The 20,539-nt window shown below is 33.4% G+C and overlaps 1 protein-coding gene across 2 annotated transcripts in view; it reads right to left on the reverse strand.

Annotated features, from left to right (window-relative positions):
* LOC129224179 (pre-mRNA-processing factor 40 homolog B-like) overlaps positions 1-20,539 on the reverse strand; it is a 123,616-nt gene that overhangs the window by 88,896 nt on the left and 14,181 nt on the right. For both annotated transcript variants that reach the window (XM_054858596.1, XM_054858595.1), the window contains exons 3-4: positions 11,323-11,524; positions 5,029-5,141 (exon numbers count right to left, since the gene is read on the reverse strand). In XM_054858596.1, the coding sequence (XP_054714571.1) occupies positions 5,029-5,141; positions 11,323-11,524 (315 nt within the window). The remainder of the gene's footprint in view (positions 1-5,028; positions 5,142-11,322; positions 11,525-20,539) is intronic.

Here is a 20,539-nt window from a genome sequence, read left to right on the forward strand (position 1 = left end):
TGAAGCCAAAAATAAATGAGCAACTCGCCCTTTAAGACATACCTGTAGACCAAATTTTTTCTTAACCCTTGTACAGTAGACCCTCTTTTTACGCGGGTGTTATGTTCCACGGAAATGCTGCGTAAATCGAAACCGCCTAAATTGAGATCTAATATCAAAAATAGGGAATGGGTTCAAAATAGGGATTAGGTTCCGTAGATAAAAAAATACTTCATTCTAGTAATGAGTAATTGTATGAAAAGTTTAATGTGTACTTATATCGATTTTTATGCATAATATGCATAAAGAAAACAAACTACTTTCGTCTTCTGTTTATGAAGAAAAGCTGGCTATGATAGTCTTTTGGGAGTCATTAAGAATTTTTCCTCTAATTCTTTGCTGAGCATTAACGCATCCATGACCACTTGCGTCATTTCCTTGATAAAATCTTCCTTTACTAACAAATCAGAAAAAAAGATTATTTCTATTGTCTACGAATGGTTCAAAATTTTCAATGTGAGCGTTTTTGGTTGTGTGTCGCCGGAGTCGGTATCCTCGTTGGTTTTGACCTCCTTTGTCACTCCTAAAAGCTCTTCTTCCAGTGAGTTCCGAACTGTGTGATTTTAATCACTTTACTTCTAATGGAAAAAGCTCTGGAACTAATCGCATAAAATGTCTCCAAGGATCCAAGTTCGATTATTAGCACACTAAAATGCAGTTAATTACGAGTAATCTGCAATCTGTAGGAGCTTGGGTTTTGAAAGAGAGGAAAATGTTACCTGTTTGCATTGCCGCATCAGCGTAAAACCAAAACTCATCTGCGTAAATAAAATAAAGGTGTCAAATCTTCAACCGCGTATAATCGAAACCGCGTAAAATAAACCTGCTGAAAACGAGGGTCTACTGTATTACTTTTTGAGATGTATCAGTCACAGATAATAAAAAAGAAAGGAAAAAAAACATTGGATTGCTCCACCCTCTGGTGTTATTGGCCCCAAAATCTGTCCCCCTGCTGCTTCCTAACATTTTATTTGATTCCGTTCATCATTTTTTGAGCAATGACAGTCACGCATATCGATGAAAACGTTCAGTTACTCCACTATCTTGAACGAATTGACGCAAAAAAACCACGCAGCCCTAAATCATATATGGGTACTTGCGGGTATCGTTCGAATTCTTACTACAGGTTTTGACTAGAATGGCCCCAAAAAATCGGTCACATACAAACGCACACTATTCTTGAAGAAAAGTTTTAAATAATTTATCGAACGTCAGAACTGAACGCCGTCAGAACGTTTTACAGTTGGTAGATAGCGAGTCACAAGAAATAAGATAACGCAACGCTTGTATTCTATTTGTTTGCTGAAAAACAGCCGAGAGTTGCAAATCAAAACGGAATAATCTTTTTAGAATTCATCAAGAAACTCAGTTTGTCCAGTCCCATTTTTAACAAAGACATTCATTAAAGGCAGTAATCATTTATTCTGCAAATTTGGTGTTAAACAGCATTTTTGTACATTTGCATTTTTCTTACCAACTGAATGAGCGAATTTTGGTTCTACGACATTTTGGGCCGGCGATATTTTGGATCGGCGACATTTTGGCTTGGCGACATTTTGGACAAGCGACATTTTGGACCGGCGACATTTTGGCCTGGCGACATTTTGGACAAGCGACATTTCGGTGGCGACATTTTGACCCCAAACCCTTAACTAGACAAGTTTGTGCAGTGTTTGTTGTTTTCAGATAAAATTTGCATTCAGTATACATCCTTCGATGACGGGCCAGTTTTAATTTTAATCAAGCAATAAAAACGAATATTGTTTTATTGGTTTGATGATTTTTTTACCTTCTTTTTTTTCAAAAATTTTTGTCACAGGGAAAAAAAAAGGAAAACCCATGCATGGTAAACGTAACATTTTTATCAAAGACAAAGATCAGTTACTAATGTTTCTCTGTGCATAAAAGCGAAGGCATATATTTTCTCTCAATCCTCACCATACAATAAAAATATTCATTCGGAAATTGTTCACAAAATTGAGAGTGAGCGGGAGCACCTGGCATCAAATGTCTGCATATATTTTTTCTCCCCCCCCCGCCCCCCCTTGATCAGGCGCCTTTAGTACAATAACTTGCAGTAGATACACCGCAACGGTATAATTTATGCAACCCGAAAAGAGTAAGAATCTGTCAAAAAAAATTTTAATGTTCAGAAATGCCACATTGCCATAAATGCAGCACATAAAAATGATGAGCAACTCCACCGATATTGATGATACATCAAAGTAGAAAATACCCATTAAAAAATACAATACATTTATGCTTGTGGTTCTATCTCCCAACTTTTAAAATTTGTAGAAATAAAAATGGAATCTCGCATTTAAATTAATTTCCGATTTTCCTCCAAAAATTGGGAATGTTTTGCCGATCTTGGTTTTTTTTTCTGCAAATACTCTTTGCAAGGAAAGAAAATAATTTCTTTCAAATTTTAAAATCATGTTTACGATTTTGTATGAACAATAATCATATTTCTGTATGAAAAATAGTTTCCGCGATAATTTTTGAAGTGGTCTGTTTTTGCGAATTTCTGTCGCTTTTATTTTGTACTAGCAGTACCCGCACAGCGATGCCCATGCTAAAAATTTAATGGAGGTCCGTTGAATAAAAAAAAAATGATGCCCTCTCCCCCTCTGATGTGAAATGATCATTTTTCTTCGTATAAAATGCGTACTCACCTTTTCAAAAAAAAAAAAATAAATAAGTTTCTTTGGAATTTAAAACTTTTCGTCAAATGATTAAATTGGATTTATTTATTTAGCGAGTGAAGCGGTTTTAACTGCAATATAAAATATTTCGCCAAATAAACAAAACAAGACATCAAATAATTTCTTTCAAATGTAAAAATAATTCCATAACTCTATTGTTTATCGCCAAACTTGCCCAGCAACCACGCATCATAATCTGTCCGTCTAATGAAAAAAAAACATGCCGTGGACCATTCAAAAATCATCGTCAGAAAAAAAGAAAATGTCGTACATTTCACTCGGATAAAAACAAATCAAAAGTTTCTTTTATTTCAAAACAAATCGCCAAAACAATGAATTTCATTAACGGTTGCCTTAAAACAATAATCCTAGACTGAACAGCTCAGGGCCTAACGCGCCAAGCGACCACGCTACTGGAAGCCAGTCCCTTTGCGAGTGAAGCGGATGGTTTTTCTTTGGCAATAATAAATGTTTCGCCAAACAAACAAAACGGTATATGATCACATTAACAGTAGCTTTCACATCTTTATATATTAAGAGCTGCGTTTCCCGACTTTGCCCGGTCTACCTTGAGAATAAAAATTGTGTCGAGTGACATATATTCAACAATCAGGCTTAAATAAAAGGTTGAAAAAACACCATGCAAAATTACCCTTCCAAACACTGACGACAGATATTAAAATACTTTTAAGAAATTAAAATGCGAAAGATGGATTTTGAAAGCGTAACCATGGAAACACGAAATGAATTCAAAATGTATTCAAAAAGCGTAACCGTGGAAACGTGAAAATAAAATATTTGACAACCTAAATCAAAATGATATTTCGAAATTGATTTTAAAACGCTTGTAACTTTTTTTCCTTTGAAGATAGAAGCTAATTTTTTCGACCATAGGTCGAGAGAGATCTGGAGTAAAAAATCTCCCTTTTTCCAATACTGTCAAAAAGAAAACTGTGGGATAATTCCTTCACTTTTTTATTGATAGATTTAATGAAGAAAGTAGTGTCTAAGTTTCAGCTAAGCCTAAAAAAGTTCAAGCTAAAAACGCAAATTACTCACGTCGTAATGAAGTTAGAGCATCGAAACACATTGCTTAGAACGCGGAAAATTCTACCCTTTTCAACGATATATAATATTAATATGTGCAAGTAATTTTTCACCCCTTTAACAGCCAATAATAGCCACTTGCGTGAAATTTGTGCCTAAATTGGAATAAAAAAAAGAACTATTTATCGGATTTTTTCCGAATTATAGCATATGTTACTCAGTGAGAAGGCACCTTTCATACAGTGAAAGAATTTTTCAAATAGGTGCAGTAGTTCCGGAGATTACCTCCAACATATAAGCACACAAAAATTTGTCCTCTCTCTTTATAATATTAGTAAAGATTAACATCAATAAAATATGTAACAGTGTACAGGTTTTTCTTTCTTTTTCTTTCTTACATTCCTTTCAAGGTTTTACATTGCCTTTCTGTTTAAACAGAGCTCCATTTCACTTGTAATCAACTGTACAAAAAATTGGGGAATAGGAAATATTTTCAGCTTTTCCGGCACTTTTTGAGCAGTCGGCTGTTTACTTTAATTAAAGCTTCAAATCGACGGGTAAATGACATATAACTGCATCAGAATGTGCCAGCATCTATTTCTTTATTGTATCGTTAAAACAGTAGGACTGAAGTCGGGGCGATATAAAGAAAAGTCGATCATAAACGCCGCAGCGGCAAAAAAGTCACTTACGAAAATTTCACTTTTAAACACGTAAACGCCGCAGCATTCCTTCCAGAAATTATTGTAGTCAATCAAAGAAAAGTTCAGGAGCCGCTTGTTTCTTTTGCTTTTGAAAATTGAAACATGCAAAAAATTATCGGTGCGACATTGTAAAACTAAGAATCAATGTACAATTAGAAGTGCTATACTAAAGAAAGAAAAAAGTAGGAAAAAAAGGAAAAAAGTAAGAAAATAAGGAGAGAGCTCTAAAAAGTAGGAAAAAGTAGGAAAAATAGGAACTCTTCGGGGTCTGCATTATACTTACACAGCTCAACTACAGGAAAACTCTATGTAGCCTCTGAGTGATATTTAGCTAATGTGAAGCAAAGATGCTAGTGATTTATACATGATATTCACTAGAATTGTTTCAAAACATAAAATAAGAAAGCTTGAAAATTCAGAGCTATCAATGAGGAAGTTTATTATGGTATCAATTCTGCAAGAGTGAAATCATACCGAAATATTCACAGGAAATTGCATTATAAAATAAAAATAATAATGATAAAATTATTTACCTGGGTATTATCTTTTTGTACATTGCCATTAACTGATGGAGATGAAGGGGCAGTAGCATTAGCAGTATTAGTTGGAGGAGCAGATATTACAGCTGGTGTTGGAATGGTTGTTCCTACAAATAAATATTAAGTTTAAAGATACACAGAACGCCATATTTTGCGAACAGGGTCAATCCATTAAAAATCATCCAGGCCATGTTGCTCGACATTTTTGATTTTCCTAATTTTTTTACTAGTTATTTTCCACTTCCAAGTGTGTTCAAAAGCAGTGTTGCCAGATTGGGGGAAATTTCCCCATTTTGGGGAAATCTGGTGCTTTCTGGGGAAATTTTGGGGAAATGGGTTTTGAGGAGAATTCTTTAGGAAAAAATTTTTTTCTTTGAGGGAAAACCTGGGGGGAAAAAAACCTCGGGGAACAAAGAATTTTTTTCGTATTTAAATTCGCGTTTTGACATCTGGTAGTTACCATGTTTGTATCAAACAGCATGGGTTTAGCTTTGCTCAACTTTATAAAATTCGCATTATGTGGAATATTATGTTACGGAATTCGCATTAATGTTCTGTGTGAGTAACTAGTTGATATGTGAAACAGGTAAAAATAAGTGTGATGAAGAATGTTCTTGGGTAGATATAAACAAAAATCAGTTTAAATGTACATACAGAAGCAGAATAGTAAATGCGAGAAGAAAAAAAAAATTGGTTATATTTCTTATCTCTCTGTCAGGCGCTTGTATTTATGACAAGTGGCACCCACACGGCTTTGCCCGTCGTAGAAAATTAAAAGGTCTTTCGGTTCCCCTGTTTATTTACAAATAATGCATGATGAAATTCTCGACAATTGGCTTGCTCACGTTATGGTTCCACGTTATGATAACTTGGTCATTTACTCGTCCATCTTATGATAATTTTGCTCGGGAAAATGTTCCTTAAACTGGAATATAAAAAGAACAAAATCGAATTTTCGAAAAATCGCTTAAAGGTGCACACCACCATGCTACAAACTAATCCTTTGCCAAATTTCATGAAAATCGTCCGAACGGTCTAGGCGCTAATTGCGTCACAGAGATCCTGACAGACAGAGAGAGATCCGGACAGAGAGACTTTCAGCTTTATTAGCTTAGTAAAGATAAAGAACAAAAAAAAAAAAAACGAAAATGGGGAGAAAAAAAAAAGTTAGGGAAATTTATAAGAAAATTTGGCTATTTGGGGAGAAAAAAAAATTTCTAGAGACAAAAATGTTAGAGGAAGTCGATTCATTTTATGAAAATATTAGTGGAAAAATAATTTTTGAATTTGGGGAATTTTGATAGAAAACATCGCTTTTTGGGGAAAAGTTGGAAGGGAATTGGGGAAATCTGGATTTGACCATCTGGCAACACTATTTAAAAGGGTTGAAAGAAAATTTTTTAGGCTCACACTTTTTTTTAGTCGCCATTTTAAGTTTGCCTAGTAGCCGTTTATTTGGACCAAAAACAAGTTTAACGTAATGCATATAACTCGGTAAATGTTACAGCTATCAAGACAAAATAAAACCCTACATCACCAGAATGATGCCCTAGATATAACTTGCTTGCAAAATATTATTTAAATGGTGAGAAAGGGGAACAAAAAAAATCACAACTATTGTTGTCGTGTCTGATGACGCGCAGAGTGCGAAAGGTTTAGATGTCTCCAAAAGTCTTGATAACAAGATCTGCTAATTCTGGAGCCTGATGGCTGTACAGGATTAATTGGTGGTGCTCCAAGTTGGAGGAGGGAGCGAATAATGGCCTGACAATTAAAAACAAGATCCGGGGTGAGTTGTAAATGGGGACAGTGCTTGCAGATGGGATAGGATTTGTTATTAGTTGGTAATATCTTCATGTCCTTGAAATGCCCAGTGCGTAGCCTAGCTATTGTAGAAGAGAGGTTTCTTGGGCAGTGAAGGTCGGGGATTGTTACCTTGTGGAAAAGCTGATCGTAGATCCTTCGCCTGGCAACAGCATTCATGTCTGTGAAGGTGGCTGTTAGAGGTTGATCTTGGTCACATGCTTCCATTGCTAGGGCATCTGCACATTCATTTCCCTCAATTCCAACATGAGCAGGGATCCACTGGAGAACACAAGTTATGGTGAGTGAGTGGAGAAGAAAATTAATTTCTTGCGTCAGTCTTGTCACACCGTTACATATGGCTTCGAGTGCTGATTTTGAGTCGGAAAAGATCACAATTTCTTCCATTTGGTTTTTAGGAGTAGGGAAAGAGAGACAATAAGAAAGAGACGCTTTAATAGCAATGAGTTCGCTGGTGAAGTTTGAGGCGATCTGGCCAGTGGGTATTTTAAGTTCGACGTTGTTTCCTGACGGATAAATGATGGAGATGTCTGCGCCACCTCTATTGCAATCAATGTCAGAGGAACCATCTGTATAGATTAATACACTGTTTTCTTTGGCAAGTGAACGAACAGTGTCTTCGCCTTTCTGTAATATTTCAGTAGGTTCTTTTTTAGAACATGGTTCGTGTAGGTAAGTATTGATTTTAGTACTCTTAGGAGGTCTAAATGGAAAGAGTGGTTCTTGAGTTGTCCAAGGAAGAATGGGCAAGCCTCTCTGATATCCCTGTCTAACTGCAGCCTTGATGATCTCTGAAGCCTTGATGTGCCTGTCCAAGCGTCGAAAGCTCTGTAAGCAATGTGGTCTTTATTGTGGCTTCTGATTTTATTTGTGAAACTCACAGTAGTAAATTTCCGTCTGTTCTCGAGGGAAACAAGACCACTTTTGAGTTCAACCTTGGTGTTATTAGCAGATGACACTGCACCAATGATAATTTTGGATGTTCTATATTGGACTGAGTCTAAAATGTCTTTGGCAGAATCAGACGCATGTGCCCAAACGAGGAAGCAATACTCAAGTATCGGCCTGATGACAGCGCAGTAGGTACTTTTCAATGTTGATGATCTTTATCCCCAGTTTGTGCCACAGAGTTTGCGGAGGATGTTCAATTTCTTTAGACCTTTATTTGCTGTGATTTTCAGATGTTTTGTAAATATTAATTCTGACCTAGAATCACTCCCAGGTATTTGGGATTTTCAACGCGCTCAATAATGGAGTCCTCAATTCTCAAGACCGGTTGGAAGAATCACAACTACAAAATGAAAATTAACATAAAATACAAGTTTTAGTGCTACAAAATTAGTAAAAGGAGGAGAGTCTCAGTTCTATTTTTTTTCTTGTGTAGATATAAGACTACTTGTTGTACAAAATTTTAGCTTGAGAACTTAGTCTTTTTTTTTTTTTTTTTGGACAATTTTTCAAAAATGGCAAAAAATGCATTTCGGCAAACTTTAAAGTAAAATATCTCAAAAGGGACTGAGTGAAAAGTTATGAAATTGATACAGGTAACACCTTTTCATGACATGAAAATATGATAGCAATTTGATGACTGAAACTCAACTGGTACTAGAGTTATAGTTGACTGGCACAATAATTAAATTATCTCTTGTATTCAAGACTGAATGATTATTTTATTATTTTTTATTTAACACAAATTTTTGTTGCCTGAATTTAATTTATTGAATTGCAGAAATACAAACAGTATGATTTTTTTTTAATATAATGTTTTTAACCGACTTTAAAAAAGACGTTTTCAATTTGTAGGAATCTTTTTATGGATGCCCCCCGATAAACCAAACACTCATAGACAATTTGAAAATTCTCTTTCTTTTTTGAAAAGGAAAACTTCCCAAGATGATTCCAAAGTATCTGAATACGTGATCATTGAAAAATCGAGGGAACTCTTCAAATCTTATGGCCAAGTTAAAGTGATTTCTGCTGTTTTATAATGACTCGTGCATTTGCTTTCGGAAACATATTTTGATAAAGTTGAACTGATGATAAAGACAATTTTCTTCGTAAATAATTATGCATTCAAAAAAGCCTTTCTTCAGAAGCCTCCAAGAAACTTTGCTCTATTTCTTTCTCTATTGTGCTCATCTTAGCTGTTTTCAGACTCCTGTGTTCAACGCTTTCTCAATCGAGATGTACGTAAGGAAGGTCTCTCCGTCATGTACCACATACTCTACCCTACGTACTGTTTTTATATTTATACCACTAAAAAGCAAAAAATAAATTATTTTTGATTAAAAAAAGAAGACTTCAAAAAACTAAGACAAACTAAAAAGTTAAAAATAATTGGGCACTTACATACGATTTGCTACTCAAACCTATAAATCAAATATATTTTACAATTCCAGTACGAAAGTCAACTAAAAAACTAAACACCCATTTATAAAATAAGCGCTGATTATAACTACTATAATATGAATTATTTTAATACCAAACTAATAATATACGATTTAATATTACGAACTTAATTTTTAATAACCTTTTAAAGTCAGGGCTTCTTATAAACTACTACGTAACGTAATTGACAACCAACCGAATCCTGAGTTAAACACTAATTTAACTAAATGCGAAATTAATTTTGAAAGCTAAATCTATTCAGTTACGTTGGGTAGTAGTTTATAGGAGGCCCCAACTTCGAAAGGTTATTAAAAATTAAGAGAGTGTATATAATTTGTTAGGTATTAAAATTATTCATCATATAATAATTATAATCAGTGCTTATTTTATAATTGGGTGTTTAATTTAGTTGATTTTTGTACTGGAATTGTAAAATAAATTAGATGGAGAAGATATCTATAGGTGAAGAAAAAATATACTTCATTTTAGTGATAGATAAATATTTGTAATAAGTTTAATGTATATTTATTCTGATACATATGCGCAACGTGCATACGGAAAACATGAATTAACTTGGTGTTTATAAAAAAAGAGCTGATAAGGATAGATTTTCTGGTATCCAGAAATTATTTTCCTATGTAGTTCTTTGTGGGGGCATTAACGCTTTCATGATCATTCCCATCATTTTCACGATAGATTTTTTTGCTTTAACAAATCAGAAAGATCAATTGTCATTGTCAAGGAAATGGCTCAAAATTTTCAGTGTGAAAGCACCTGGTGATGCATCATTAATGTAGGTATCCTCGTTGGTTTTGTTTTCTTTTGTCAATTCTAAAAGCTCTTCTTCCAGTGAGCTCTGCATTGTGTGACTTTAATAACTTGCTTCAGGAAAGAGCTCTGAAATCAATCGCAAAAAATGTCTCCGGTTGCCCAAGCTTGTTTATTAGCACTCCAAAATACAGTTTATTATGCGTTATCAGCAATCTCAGGAGTTTGAAAGAGATGAAAATTTAATCTGTTTGCAACGACACATCCACGTAAAATCAAACTTAATCCGCGTAAAATAAAATAAAGGTGTCAAATCTTAAACTGCATATAATCAAATCCAAGTAAGACAAGGGGCAAATGTACTTAATATTTCAAAATATAAAATATTTTAATTCTCAGAAAAACATTTAAATACAGTATCTTAAACAGTCAAGTGTCTACAGGCCAATCTGAAAACCAATTTCATTAGCAGCCTTTAAAATAGGCTACCAAAGTTTAAGAATTTAATTTGACTACTTTTACTTTGTTTCAGGATGTCATCCAACCCTGCACTTCCCCCCAATATAACTATATTGAGTAAAATGTGGATGTATGATTTAAAATTATATAAAGCTATTTGAAAAAGAAATTAATTATAGAAACCATCAACCAACGGTTAGTCTAAGGCTAATGCTTTTGAATTTTTTCCAGCCAAGTGTAATAAAAAATAGCTAGCGGTGGTTGGTGGTCCCAAGGATCACTGATTCTTTGTGGTGGTCCCACATAAGTTTCAAACGTTGGCTGTTATTGGAAAAATTACAAAAAACAGATTTTTGAATTTCTACCATTGAGGGCGAATGTTTTGCACAGTTCAGTTAGTTTCTACATAATTTAAGTTAAGGATTACTAAACATTTTGATAAAATAGGAGGACTTTATTTGTGCATTATATATAATTATAAAAAACTCCTATATTTTCCTTCTTTTGAATGATTTGGTTAAGTAAGTTCAAAGAAATCATTGAATTACTAGTATGTGCAGAAATATTATTTGCTTTCAGGATAAAAAACCTTTGAAAAAGATATTTATGGTTCTTTTCACGGGGGGGGGGGGGGGGGGAATACTTTTTCATAATTTAACAGGGAGTAATGTCAAACAAAATGCTACAAAAAGAAATTGCTGAAAATGCTATTGATTTCAAGCCTTAATTATAAATTATTGCGTTTGAGCATAAGAAAAAAAAAATTTCCCCTTTCCCAGAATTTTTTAATCATTGCTAGATTACAATGTTGTTTAGCTAGTTGATTGAAAATTGCTCAAAGCAACTTACCAGGAGGTGCCATGTTAGGCACAGGTGCCATACCACGAAATCCAGGTACGGGGAATCCTGGAGCTGGCATACCAGGTGTTGGAAATGGAACAGGCATACCTGGAGTACCAGCTGGAGGCATCATCATGCGAGGGCGCATACCATCAGTACCTGGTCTCATTGGACCACCCATGAAATTAGGAGGAATGGGTGGAGGAGTCATCTGAAAAAAAATTTAAATAATGGTCTAGTTTTTTCAGTCTTAGTTTTAAGATTCAAATGAGCATTAGTTATGTAGCTAACAAATAAAAACTGGAAACAAAAAAAAACGTCGGAGACATCAGTGCAATAAAAGTTTTAAAAAATGATTTTATGTCATAAAATTTGAATAATTGGGAAAAGAAAGTTTGATAGCATTGGGGGTGTCGTTAAGGCATAGTTATTAATGCTTCAGTAGGGTTTATACTCATTTTTAAAGTGAAAATTAAAGACATTTCTCAAGGACTGTCAAAAGTTTTAAAGGACACATCGGAAATAATTAGATAACTTCAGGCACACCATTTCAAAGTTTTCCAGGGGGGGGGGGGGGCTATGTACTTTAGGCTGGTCCAAAAAAGGGCCTTTTTAAAAAAATTCCTGATTTTTATTGGTCTAACTCCCTCATTTGGTTCCATCTGAGTAAAAAATAACTATTGTGAAGTTTGAACTCATAATTTTAACATTTAGAGGTGGCTCAACAGCCTCAAAGTTCTGCATTTTACCATTTTATGCCATAAATGCAAATAGAAATAAAATTTACGCTAGGAAAAATGTATAATTTATTTAATTAAAATTGCCAGCATTTTGTAAGTTAAAAACAGTTACATAATAATAATATTTCAACAGTTATATATATGGCTTTCCTTAGTACACATTGCAAACTGCTTTTTACATCCGGGATAAGCTCGTCAATGTTCTGCGACAACTTGCAACAAGAATTGGAATTGTTCTTCATTGTGTGTCATTTCTCCATTAAACTCTTTTATAAGGGCTTTAATACCCCTTTCAGCATTATCATTAACGACTGAAATTCCTTGAATAATCCTTTTTGCTTTCTTAAAATCCTCCTGAAGCTCCCAGATTTCTGGATCTACGTGAATGAAGGTATCAGGTAAACCCATGCTTTGAAAAAATGAAATTCACCCCTTTGTCACAAGTTCTTCAAATTTCATATCTATAAAATGTTTTAGCAAAATCTTAGGGCGCTTCACCACATTTTTCCCGTTTACTTCATTCATCGCCTTCACCATCTGCCTTAATGCAGTATGACACTTTATTGGCAAAAAAGGCTAATGGCAAGAGCTCTTCTGACAAATATCACAGGTGATTGGCAAATTTCTGCGTTGCAGTTGTGCTTATATCTTCATCAATCATCAATTTTATACTTCAATAACAATTTCATTAAAATCGTTATACGGTGCATTTTAAGGCATAGAAGCAGTCATCCAAGCCTTTAAATACACACGTACAACAAATATGCATATATTTTGCAATCCCATTTCTTCTACTGTCGTGATGGTAAATTGACAGCTAAACATCCATATTTTGAAACAATACAAAATTTTGGACATCCATCTAGCATGACTCATAGACCCAGGTGCTACAAATTTGATACCATGTTGAGGAGCTTTGCAGAGAAATAGTAAGCATAGTTCAAGACATTCTCGATATCATCTCTCGCTTGCGGGTCATGTAGTAATCTTTCAGCAAATACTATTGTATCATCCTTTACATCTGTCACTTGTGCTAAAATGTCCTTATTGTTGATACCTATGATGTATTTGTCTATGAATTTCCAGTAGGCCTGGAATCGTTTAAAAAGAGATACGTCTGGTGCGGAAGAAAAACCCAAAGATTTATTAAACACCGCACCAATAATTAATTTTATAATGTGATGTCGACATGAAAAATATAGTAACCTTTTCTTTAGTTTTTGCTCTATTAAAACACGGGTACCCTTGCTTTCCCCGGTGTTGACACTCGTTGTGTCAAAGCACATTGCAGAAACTTTGTCAGTTTGGCACCAGTCCTGCAAAGCTCACCTTCTTTATTTTTTTTGTGTCATTGTACTTCTGTTTTTTTTTTTTTTTTTTTTTTTTTTTTCAATAACTTCCATTGTTAGGTAAAGTTTTTAAAACTTGGGCTGAAAGTTTTGGGGTCTTTGTACGGGTATTCTGGCTTTCTGCCAAAATTTTATATCTTCTGTTGTATTTCTTGAAGATTCTCTTACGGTTTTCTTTAATTCAATATGGTTATGAAGAAACATACCCAATGCCATACGAAATGAAGGTAGTTTGCTACCTGTCAGCTCACTTATGGTTGAACTAAGAAGATAAACCTCTGATTTTGATCTAAATGATATATTTGCCATGCTCAATTATTTTAAAGTCAAGAGACATATGAATTTCAAAAATAAGTGCAACCTGCCATTCCAACAGTGATGAAATCAAAACCAAAAGAATTAAAAATTCATACATAAGCAACAATAGGTTGAAAATTTATTCAGTTACGACTGTTAAAAGAATAGATTTTATGCATTTACTTGTATTTACAAAGTATATTCATAATGGCTTTTGTTAAGTCTCTATATAAAATAGCAATTTTATGAAGCAATTGTTTTCTTGTTAATAAAAATAGCAATTGTATTTTACCTTAGTCAGGTCAATGGCCGTGTGTCATACGCGTTCTATTCAGCAATGATGAAAACTTTATCTGCGTTGAGCTTCCTCTAAATATTATCGAAATGTTTTCAAATTTTGTCTGATTTATTTTTTAATACATTGGAACAAAATGGGAGGGTAGGACTCAAAAAATTTTCACTTTCGAAATTTTGGACCATCCTAATGTACTTGTTACATATTATATATATACATTAGAGTGGTCCTTATTTATATGGGAAAAAAAAATTTTCAGAATTCAACAAGTGACGCCCCCTAGTTTTGTGACACTATAATAAAAAGTAATCGGTGCAAAATTTGAACTCGATCGTTCAATAATAACACGTGCCCCTAAGACGTTGAACTTTAACACTTTTGATAATTTTCGCACAAATCTTCGAGTTTTTGCTTCAGACCCCGTACATCGTTTCTCCTATGTTTGCAAAATATTTTTACAGTGAGGTAGCACTAAAATTAATCTTTTTAATTACTTCATATCGTCTAAAGATTTTAGATTGAATAAGAATGAAATAGTGCTTTAGAAACTTTACCTTAATCGTACGCTTTTCCCAGTGTATCTTATCTTGTGCATTTTTTTTTCGATAGTCTTGGACTGTCTGTAAAATACTAAATTGCTTTTGTGACTCATATTTGGTAAATTGATTGTGAAATTCTTCGATTAATTGTGCTCCTCTTTCAGTTGTATCATTCACAACTTTCAGCATTTTAACGATATCTCTTCCCTTTAAATAGCTTCCTTCATTTTGTCATGAATCAGGATCAAATAGGAAAACATCTTTAGGTGTCTGTAACTTATCAAACAGTTTTATTGACTTGTAATTGATTCTATAAAGAGGAAGATCTTTACTAAGAAAATATTCCAAATCATCTACTGTTATTTGAAATTTTTTATACAGTCATCAGACACGTCTTCCTATTCAGCAAGCATTTTTTTGAAATAGACTTTTCCTACCTTCAAAGTTAATTCCTACATCCAATACGGACAAAGCTACTAGTTCATCCCCTAAGTACCATAAGTGATTTATGAATTTATCAATCACTGCTTCTGCTGCATGTTTGTCATCATTTTGTATGCTGCAGGTTTTTTAGACACTAGACTTTATATTAATTTAAAAGGCCTAGAATGGGTTGCTGCGAAAAACTATATCTTCATACAACATTTAACTGTAAAACAGCATTTACAGGCATTCTCTTCATGTAAAGTTAATTTGAATTGTTTCCTAAATATATAAATATTCAAACAATAAATTCCTTTTGCCACCCATCTGACTCACAGATAAGCTCCAGGTTGCCGAAAACATATCCATGTAGGAGGGAGGACTTCACCAAGAAATATTATTACACGTTATGAGAATTCTCTGTAATATTTCTTAATTCCGCTTTCTACGAACAATAATATGTCATCAAATTCTTCTTTTAGAATTTAAGTGGTATGTGTACTTTTTGAATTTTGAAGCGCTTAAATAATGGAATATTAAATCTAGAACTAAGAAAGGCAAGAACTTCTTGGCAAGAACACTCTGCAGTACGATTTCAAGTGCATGATGATAGCAATACAAATGCAATATATCACCGTTCAGCTTTTCTCTAAACAAATACATACACAATTTATAGGGCCGTATTGTAAGCACTCTGTATAAAACACTACAGCTTGAACAGTTAGCAGTGAGCTGGCAGCTTGAACATAAAGAGCAATCATCTAAGATATCAAATACAACTGAAGAAATATCTCAGAAATTCTGAGTAGGTGTTCAACATTGGGACCTGAAGCTATCATGGTAAGCCTATCGGCGTTTTTTTCCTGTCACATCTGGATGTAGCTTTGTATCAGAGGGAATAACTAAAAAATATAAATTTAAATTCATGAAATCTGATTTTACGTCTCGAAGATTTTTTCTTGCTCTCTTAAGGGATGTACGATTGATCATAAGGTTATTTGGATTTAAATTTACTGCATCTACATAGGCTGTTAATAAATGAGCAGCATCTTTGTCCCTAATATGGCATTTGTCTAACATTGATGAAATGCGAGCAGATATCAATAGTTGTCAAGCTATTTTGCGTTGTGTTAGACCAGATATAGAAAAAAGGTTCAACAGGTTAGGATAGATACTCATTTCGATTTCTAAATCTTGTGAATTGCAAGAGGAATTTGATGATAATAAAGGACTATGTACTGAAATAGAAGGCAGTTTAAAGTATAAATTTTTACATTATTCCGATCTGGAATGTTTTTAAATTTATATTTTAGATATGGAAAATAAAATTTATTTTTATGATAGGGTAATTGAGTATTTTTCAAAATTTAAATTATAAGAAAGCATAAACATTTAAGTATATAACTAAAGAACAGCGATTTAAAATATAATTGTCATTACTTATATTTTTAGCATCGAAAGCTAGTGACCCTATTTGCCACACCTATTACATTCACAGAATATTTTCTAAATCAACACCCCCAAAGCCTGAAGGAGGCAATTTGGTGTTGTCAAAAATCATTCATCAATGGCCTAGGTCATTCATTAATGGCCTTTAGAATCACTTGTGTCCATTTTGGTGGAAAGAAATGTTCCCCTGCCGCTTGATTTGAAACGAGCACGAATAGCGGTATGCCTGTCTCAAGGCCATTGGTGTACATGTACCCTATGTAATATGTAAAATTTTACAGAATGAATGTAAGAGAATGTTTGGTCTGGAAGTAGCAACATCTATTGAGGCTCAGAATTACTTTAAATATGAAACCTAGGAATATTTTTACATAAAAATGAGAAAATCCGCAATTTTTTCTTCGAAACTCAAAAAAAGGGGTCCTAGAGGCACGTGTTAATATTCATGGATTGACTTAAAATTTTGCATGGATCATTTATTTGTATAATGGAACAAATTGAGGGGGTGTCGTGTAAAATATCTATAACTTCAAAAATAAGGACCACCCTAATATACATACACAAATGCATAACATCGTTCCCAAAATGCAGCGACAGGCGCAATTGCCTGTGATGCCCCATTATCAGTGAATTATTTTTTAAATTTCATACATCACAGGGATGACAGTGGCGTCAGAGAGCAAAAAGGAGGAAAAAAGCATTTTTAAAATCATGTAGAAAAGGGATGAGATCAAAATAGCTCCTGTAGTCCATGACATTCCCAAATTCAACAAAAAATAGCTAATTTACCAGTTTTAAAGGTAATACAAAAAATTTTCCCTGTTAATTATGTTTGAAATAATTGGGTAGTAATTAATAAAATACACGGCACATATTGTTTTTAAAGCATAGTATTTATTTCTCAAATTTCAATCATAAAAAAGATCAGTTAAATGGGGATAACTGTAGAAAATTATTTGAATATTAAAGCTTTATTTTTTTAGAATACATTATTGGAGCGAGAGGCTAATTAAAGGAAAAGAACTAAAATCTCTTTTCTTCAAGATATTTAAACTTGAAACCATGGTTTTGTCATTATTGCATTTCATTTGTTATTGTTACTAACATTTCATTTTGTACAAATTTGCTACATTGCACCATTTTTTGCAAGTTTGTTTATTTTTATAAAAATTTAAATTTTGATAGAGAGGGAGCAACCCCTGAGTCCTCGAATAAAGGGTTGAGGGAGCCAAAGTTCAATCTTGACAGCATTACTCAATTATATCAATTTTTCATACTATTTAGAGAAAAAAAAATATTTTTCTAATTAAAGATATTTGAATTTAAGGCATTGAAAATGAGAACGTAAATTTTAGAATTAGGTTTGCTTGTAAAGTAAAAACTTACAACAGAGTTTCCTTGTGTGGTAGAACATACTTTTCAGTGAGAATTGAAAATATATATATTTTTAAATAATTGGTTATCCTTGCTTTGGGACTCAAAATTTGGTTTAAAAAACTTCAGAATACTATTTCAGGATCAAAAGAACAATTTGAAGTTTTTGAGCGCTTTCTTAAATACAAAAAAAAAAAAGTAATCATGCGAACTTGCAATACAATCCGAGACTGGGAGTTAGATCACATTTTTTTCACTGACTTTTGCATTTTTTCTAAAATAAATAACAGAAATAAAATATTATTAAAATAATAAATAAAATACTCAGATATAAAATAGCATACGGTGAAAAAACATTCCAACATCAAAAATTATTAAAATATTTGCAGGATGCAAAAAGATTGAAATTTTAAACAAGGCATGAAATTTTTCGACGAAACATGTGTTTGACATCGTTGGCAAGTTTCCCAAACATACGTTTTTGGCAGAAATTCCAGAGGATGAAAATTTGAGAGGGGGAAAATAGAAAAAATAAGAAAGTCGAGGCATTCTCGTTCCATAATCTGAATATTGGTTTGAAATTAAGATCCCTTTATTGTTACTTGCTGTCTGTCTTTTTGTCAAATTTCATCCTTCCGCACCACTTCTTCTTGGTGTTGTATTTTCAATGTTGAGCAGTATATATATATATATATTTATATATACAGTCAATCACGACAATTCGAATCAAAAGGGAACGAAAGAAAGACTTCCACTTATCGGAAGTTCGACTTACCGCTAGTTTAAGTTTTTGACATTTTAATATTAAAAACCATCGAATATTTTAATTTATATCAGGGTTGCCAACTGCTCCGCAAAAATAGTGAAACTCCACAGCTCCGCAAATTAGTTATTTTGACCCCGCATTTCCTGTTTGGTCTTAATTCTGACCAAGCTTACCGAAGATTCTAATAAAAAAAATTTTTTTTTTTTTTTTTATTGCTAGTTTGTTATAACAGGCATGTTTTTATGGGAAATTAAAGATGCTTACTCAAAGCATAGTGTTTAAAGCTGTTTTATTAACTTTTTTTTCCAGCTAGAGCTTAAATTGATTATCAAAGCTCAAGAACAATTTTAGAACATAGGTTTTGATTATTTCATATTGATTTTCATACAAAATACCGAGCTGCTACGTAAAATATCAAAATGCTCCTCAAATAGTTTCTCCAAGGTTGGCAACCCTGATTATATGTACATGTAACGGAATTTAAAAGTGTTTGAGCACAATATGTACAGTTTAGTCAAAAATATTGAGAGGAAAATAATCAAAAACATGGTTGATACTGTTGGAACCATTTAGAGCTGATTCAACTTCAGGTAAGGTGCACACCTTCATTCGTTTCAAATTCGTATTCATGTACTCTACTGCTTTAGAAGTTTCTCTTTTGCTTTTGATATATTGACTGAGTACTTGCTTAGACATCTTTAATAGTAAAGAAAACTCACTCTGTCTCTCAGGAACATATCAGCAAATGATCAAACTAAAGAATGAAGAGGAACGCATCTTAACTTAGGTCAGCATTTCAATAAAGGTATAATCAGTTGACTTGACAACTTGACAGCTTAAAAACAAATTCGTTGTCCAGTAACATGCCAAAGTGTAAACAGTACAGTACTACAAAAAAAAAAAAAAAAAAAAACAAACAAGCTAACTCATTTCTGCATGTGTAACTAACTCCTTTATAGCACATTGGCTCAACATGTGCTCTTCTTGCTTTAAAGGTCTACTGTGCAGGTATTGCAAGTGAAGGTGACTTAATTTTTCTCTCATAGTCACTTGTTTCTTCTTTTTTTTTTCGTTCTTTCAAAATAAAGTTTGAGTCATCTTTAAAAACATTTTGAGTTAAAGGAAGTTAACTTCGAGATATTGAGAATAATTAGCATGGAATTAAAGACAAAGGGGTCGGGACTTGATAAAAACTTAGAATTATAATAATATTCGAGTTATCGCAAATACAGTGTATATATACATCTATATACAATAAAATCCCTCTAATGCGGACACGAACAGGACAATTTTTTTTGTCCACAATAGAGGGGTGTCCGTAGGAGAGGGGTTTAATAATGTTATTTGCCTTGGAAACAGTGAATTAAAAATTGTCCGCATAAGAAGGGTGTCTGCCTTTGAGGGGTGTCCGTTTGTTAGGAGGGGTTTTACTGTATATAAAAATGGAAGTATGTTTGTGGTTGTGTTTGTGTGTGCATGTTCCTTATACAGATCCAGTTTTAGTCGGATTTCTTCCAAATTTCGTACAGAGGTAAATTATTGCTCAAGAATTCAAATAGGCTGGTTTTTGGAATTTAAAAAAAAAGATCCAAAGAGGTTAAAGTTTATATTTTTAATAATAAAAGGACTGTTTTTGACATAACGAATTTTCATATTGCTATGAATTTGGACTGAATGAAAAGCATGTAAAAAATGCCCGAAATGCTGTTCAAAGATTAATTATAAACGTTAAATTTGTGAACATTGGTTCAAAGCAAATGAAAATGCTCAGTAACATATAACTACCAGGAGATATTTTAAATGCAATCAACACAAAATGTATACTTAACAGTGGCAGTTAATGTCAATTAGCGACCAGCGTAAAGCATAAATAACGAATAACGAATAAATACCTTTGTGCTGAAAATTCAAAAAATCAGTAATCCAACGTCAGAAAGCACAAATATTTGCAAAATATTGCAGACACGTGTTTCGGTGTTACAAGGAACACCTTT

This window comes from Uloborus diversus, chromosome 6 (genome assembly GCF_026930045.1).
Source record: "Uloborus diversus isolate 005 chromosome 6, Udiv.v.3.1, whole genome shotgun sequence".
NCBI classification, from domain to species: Eukaryota; Metazoa; Arthropoda; class Arachnida; order Araneae; family Uloboridae; genus Uloborus; species Uloborus diversus.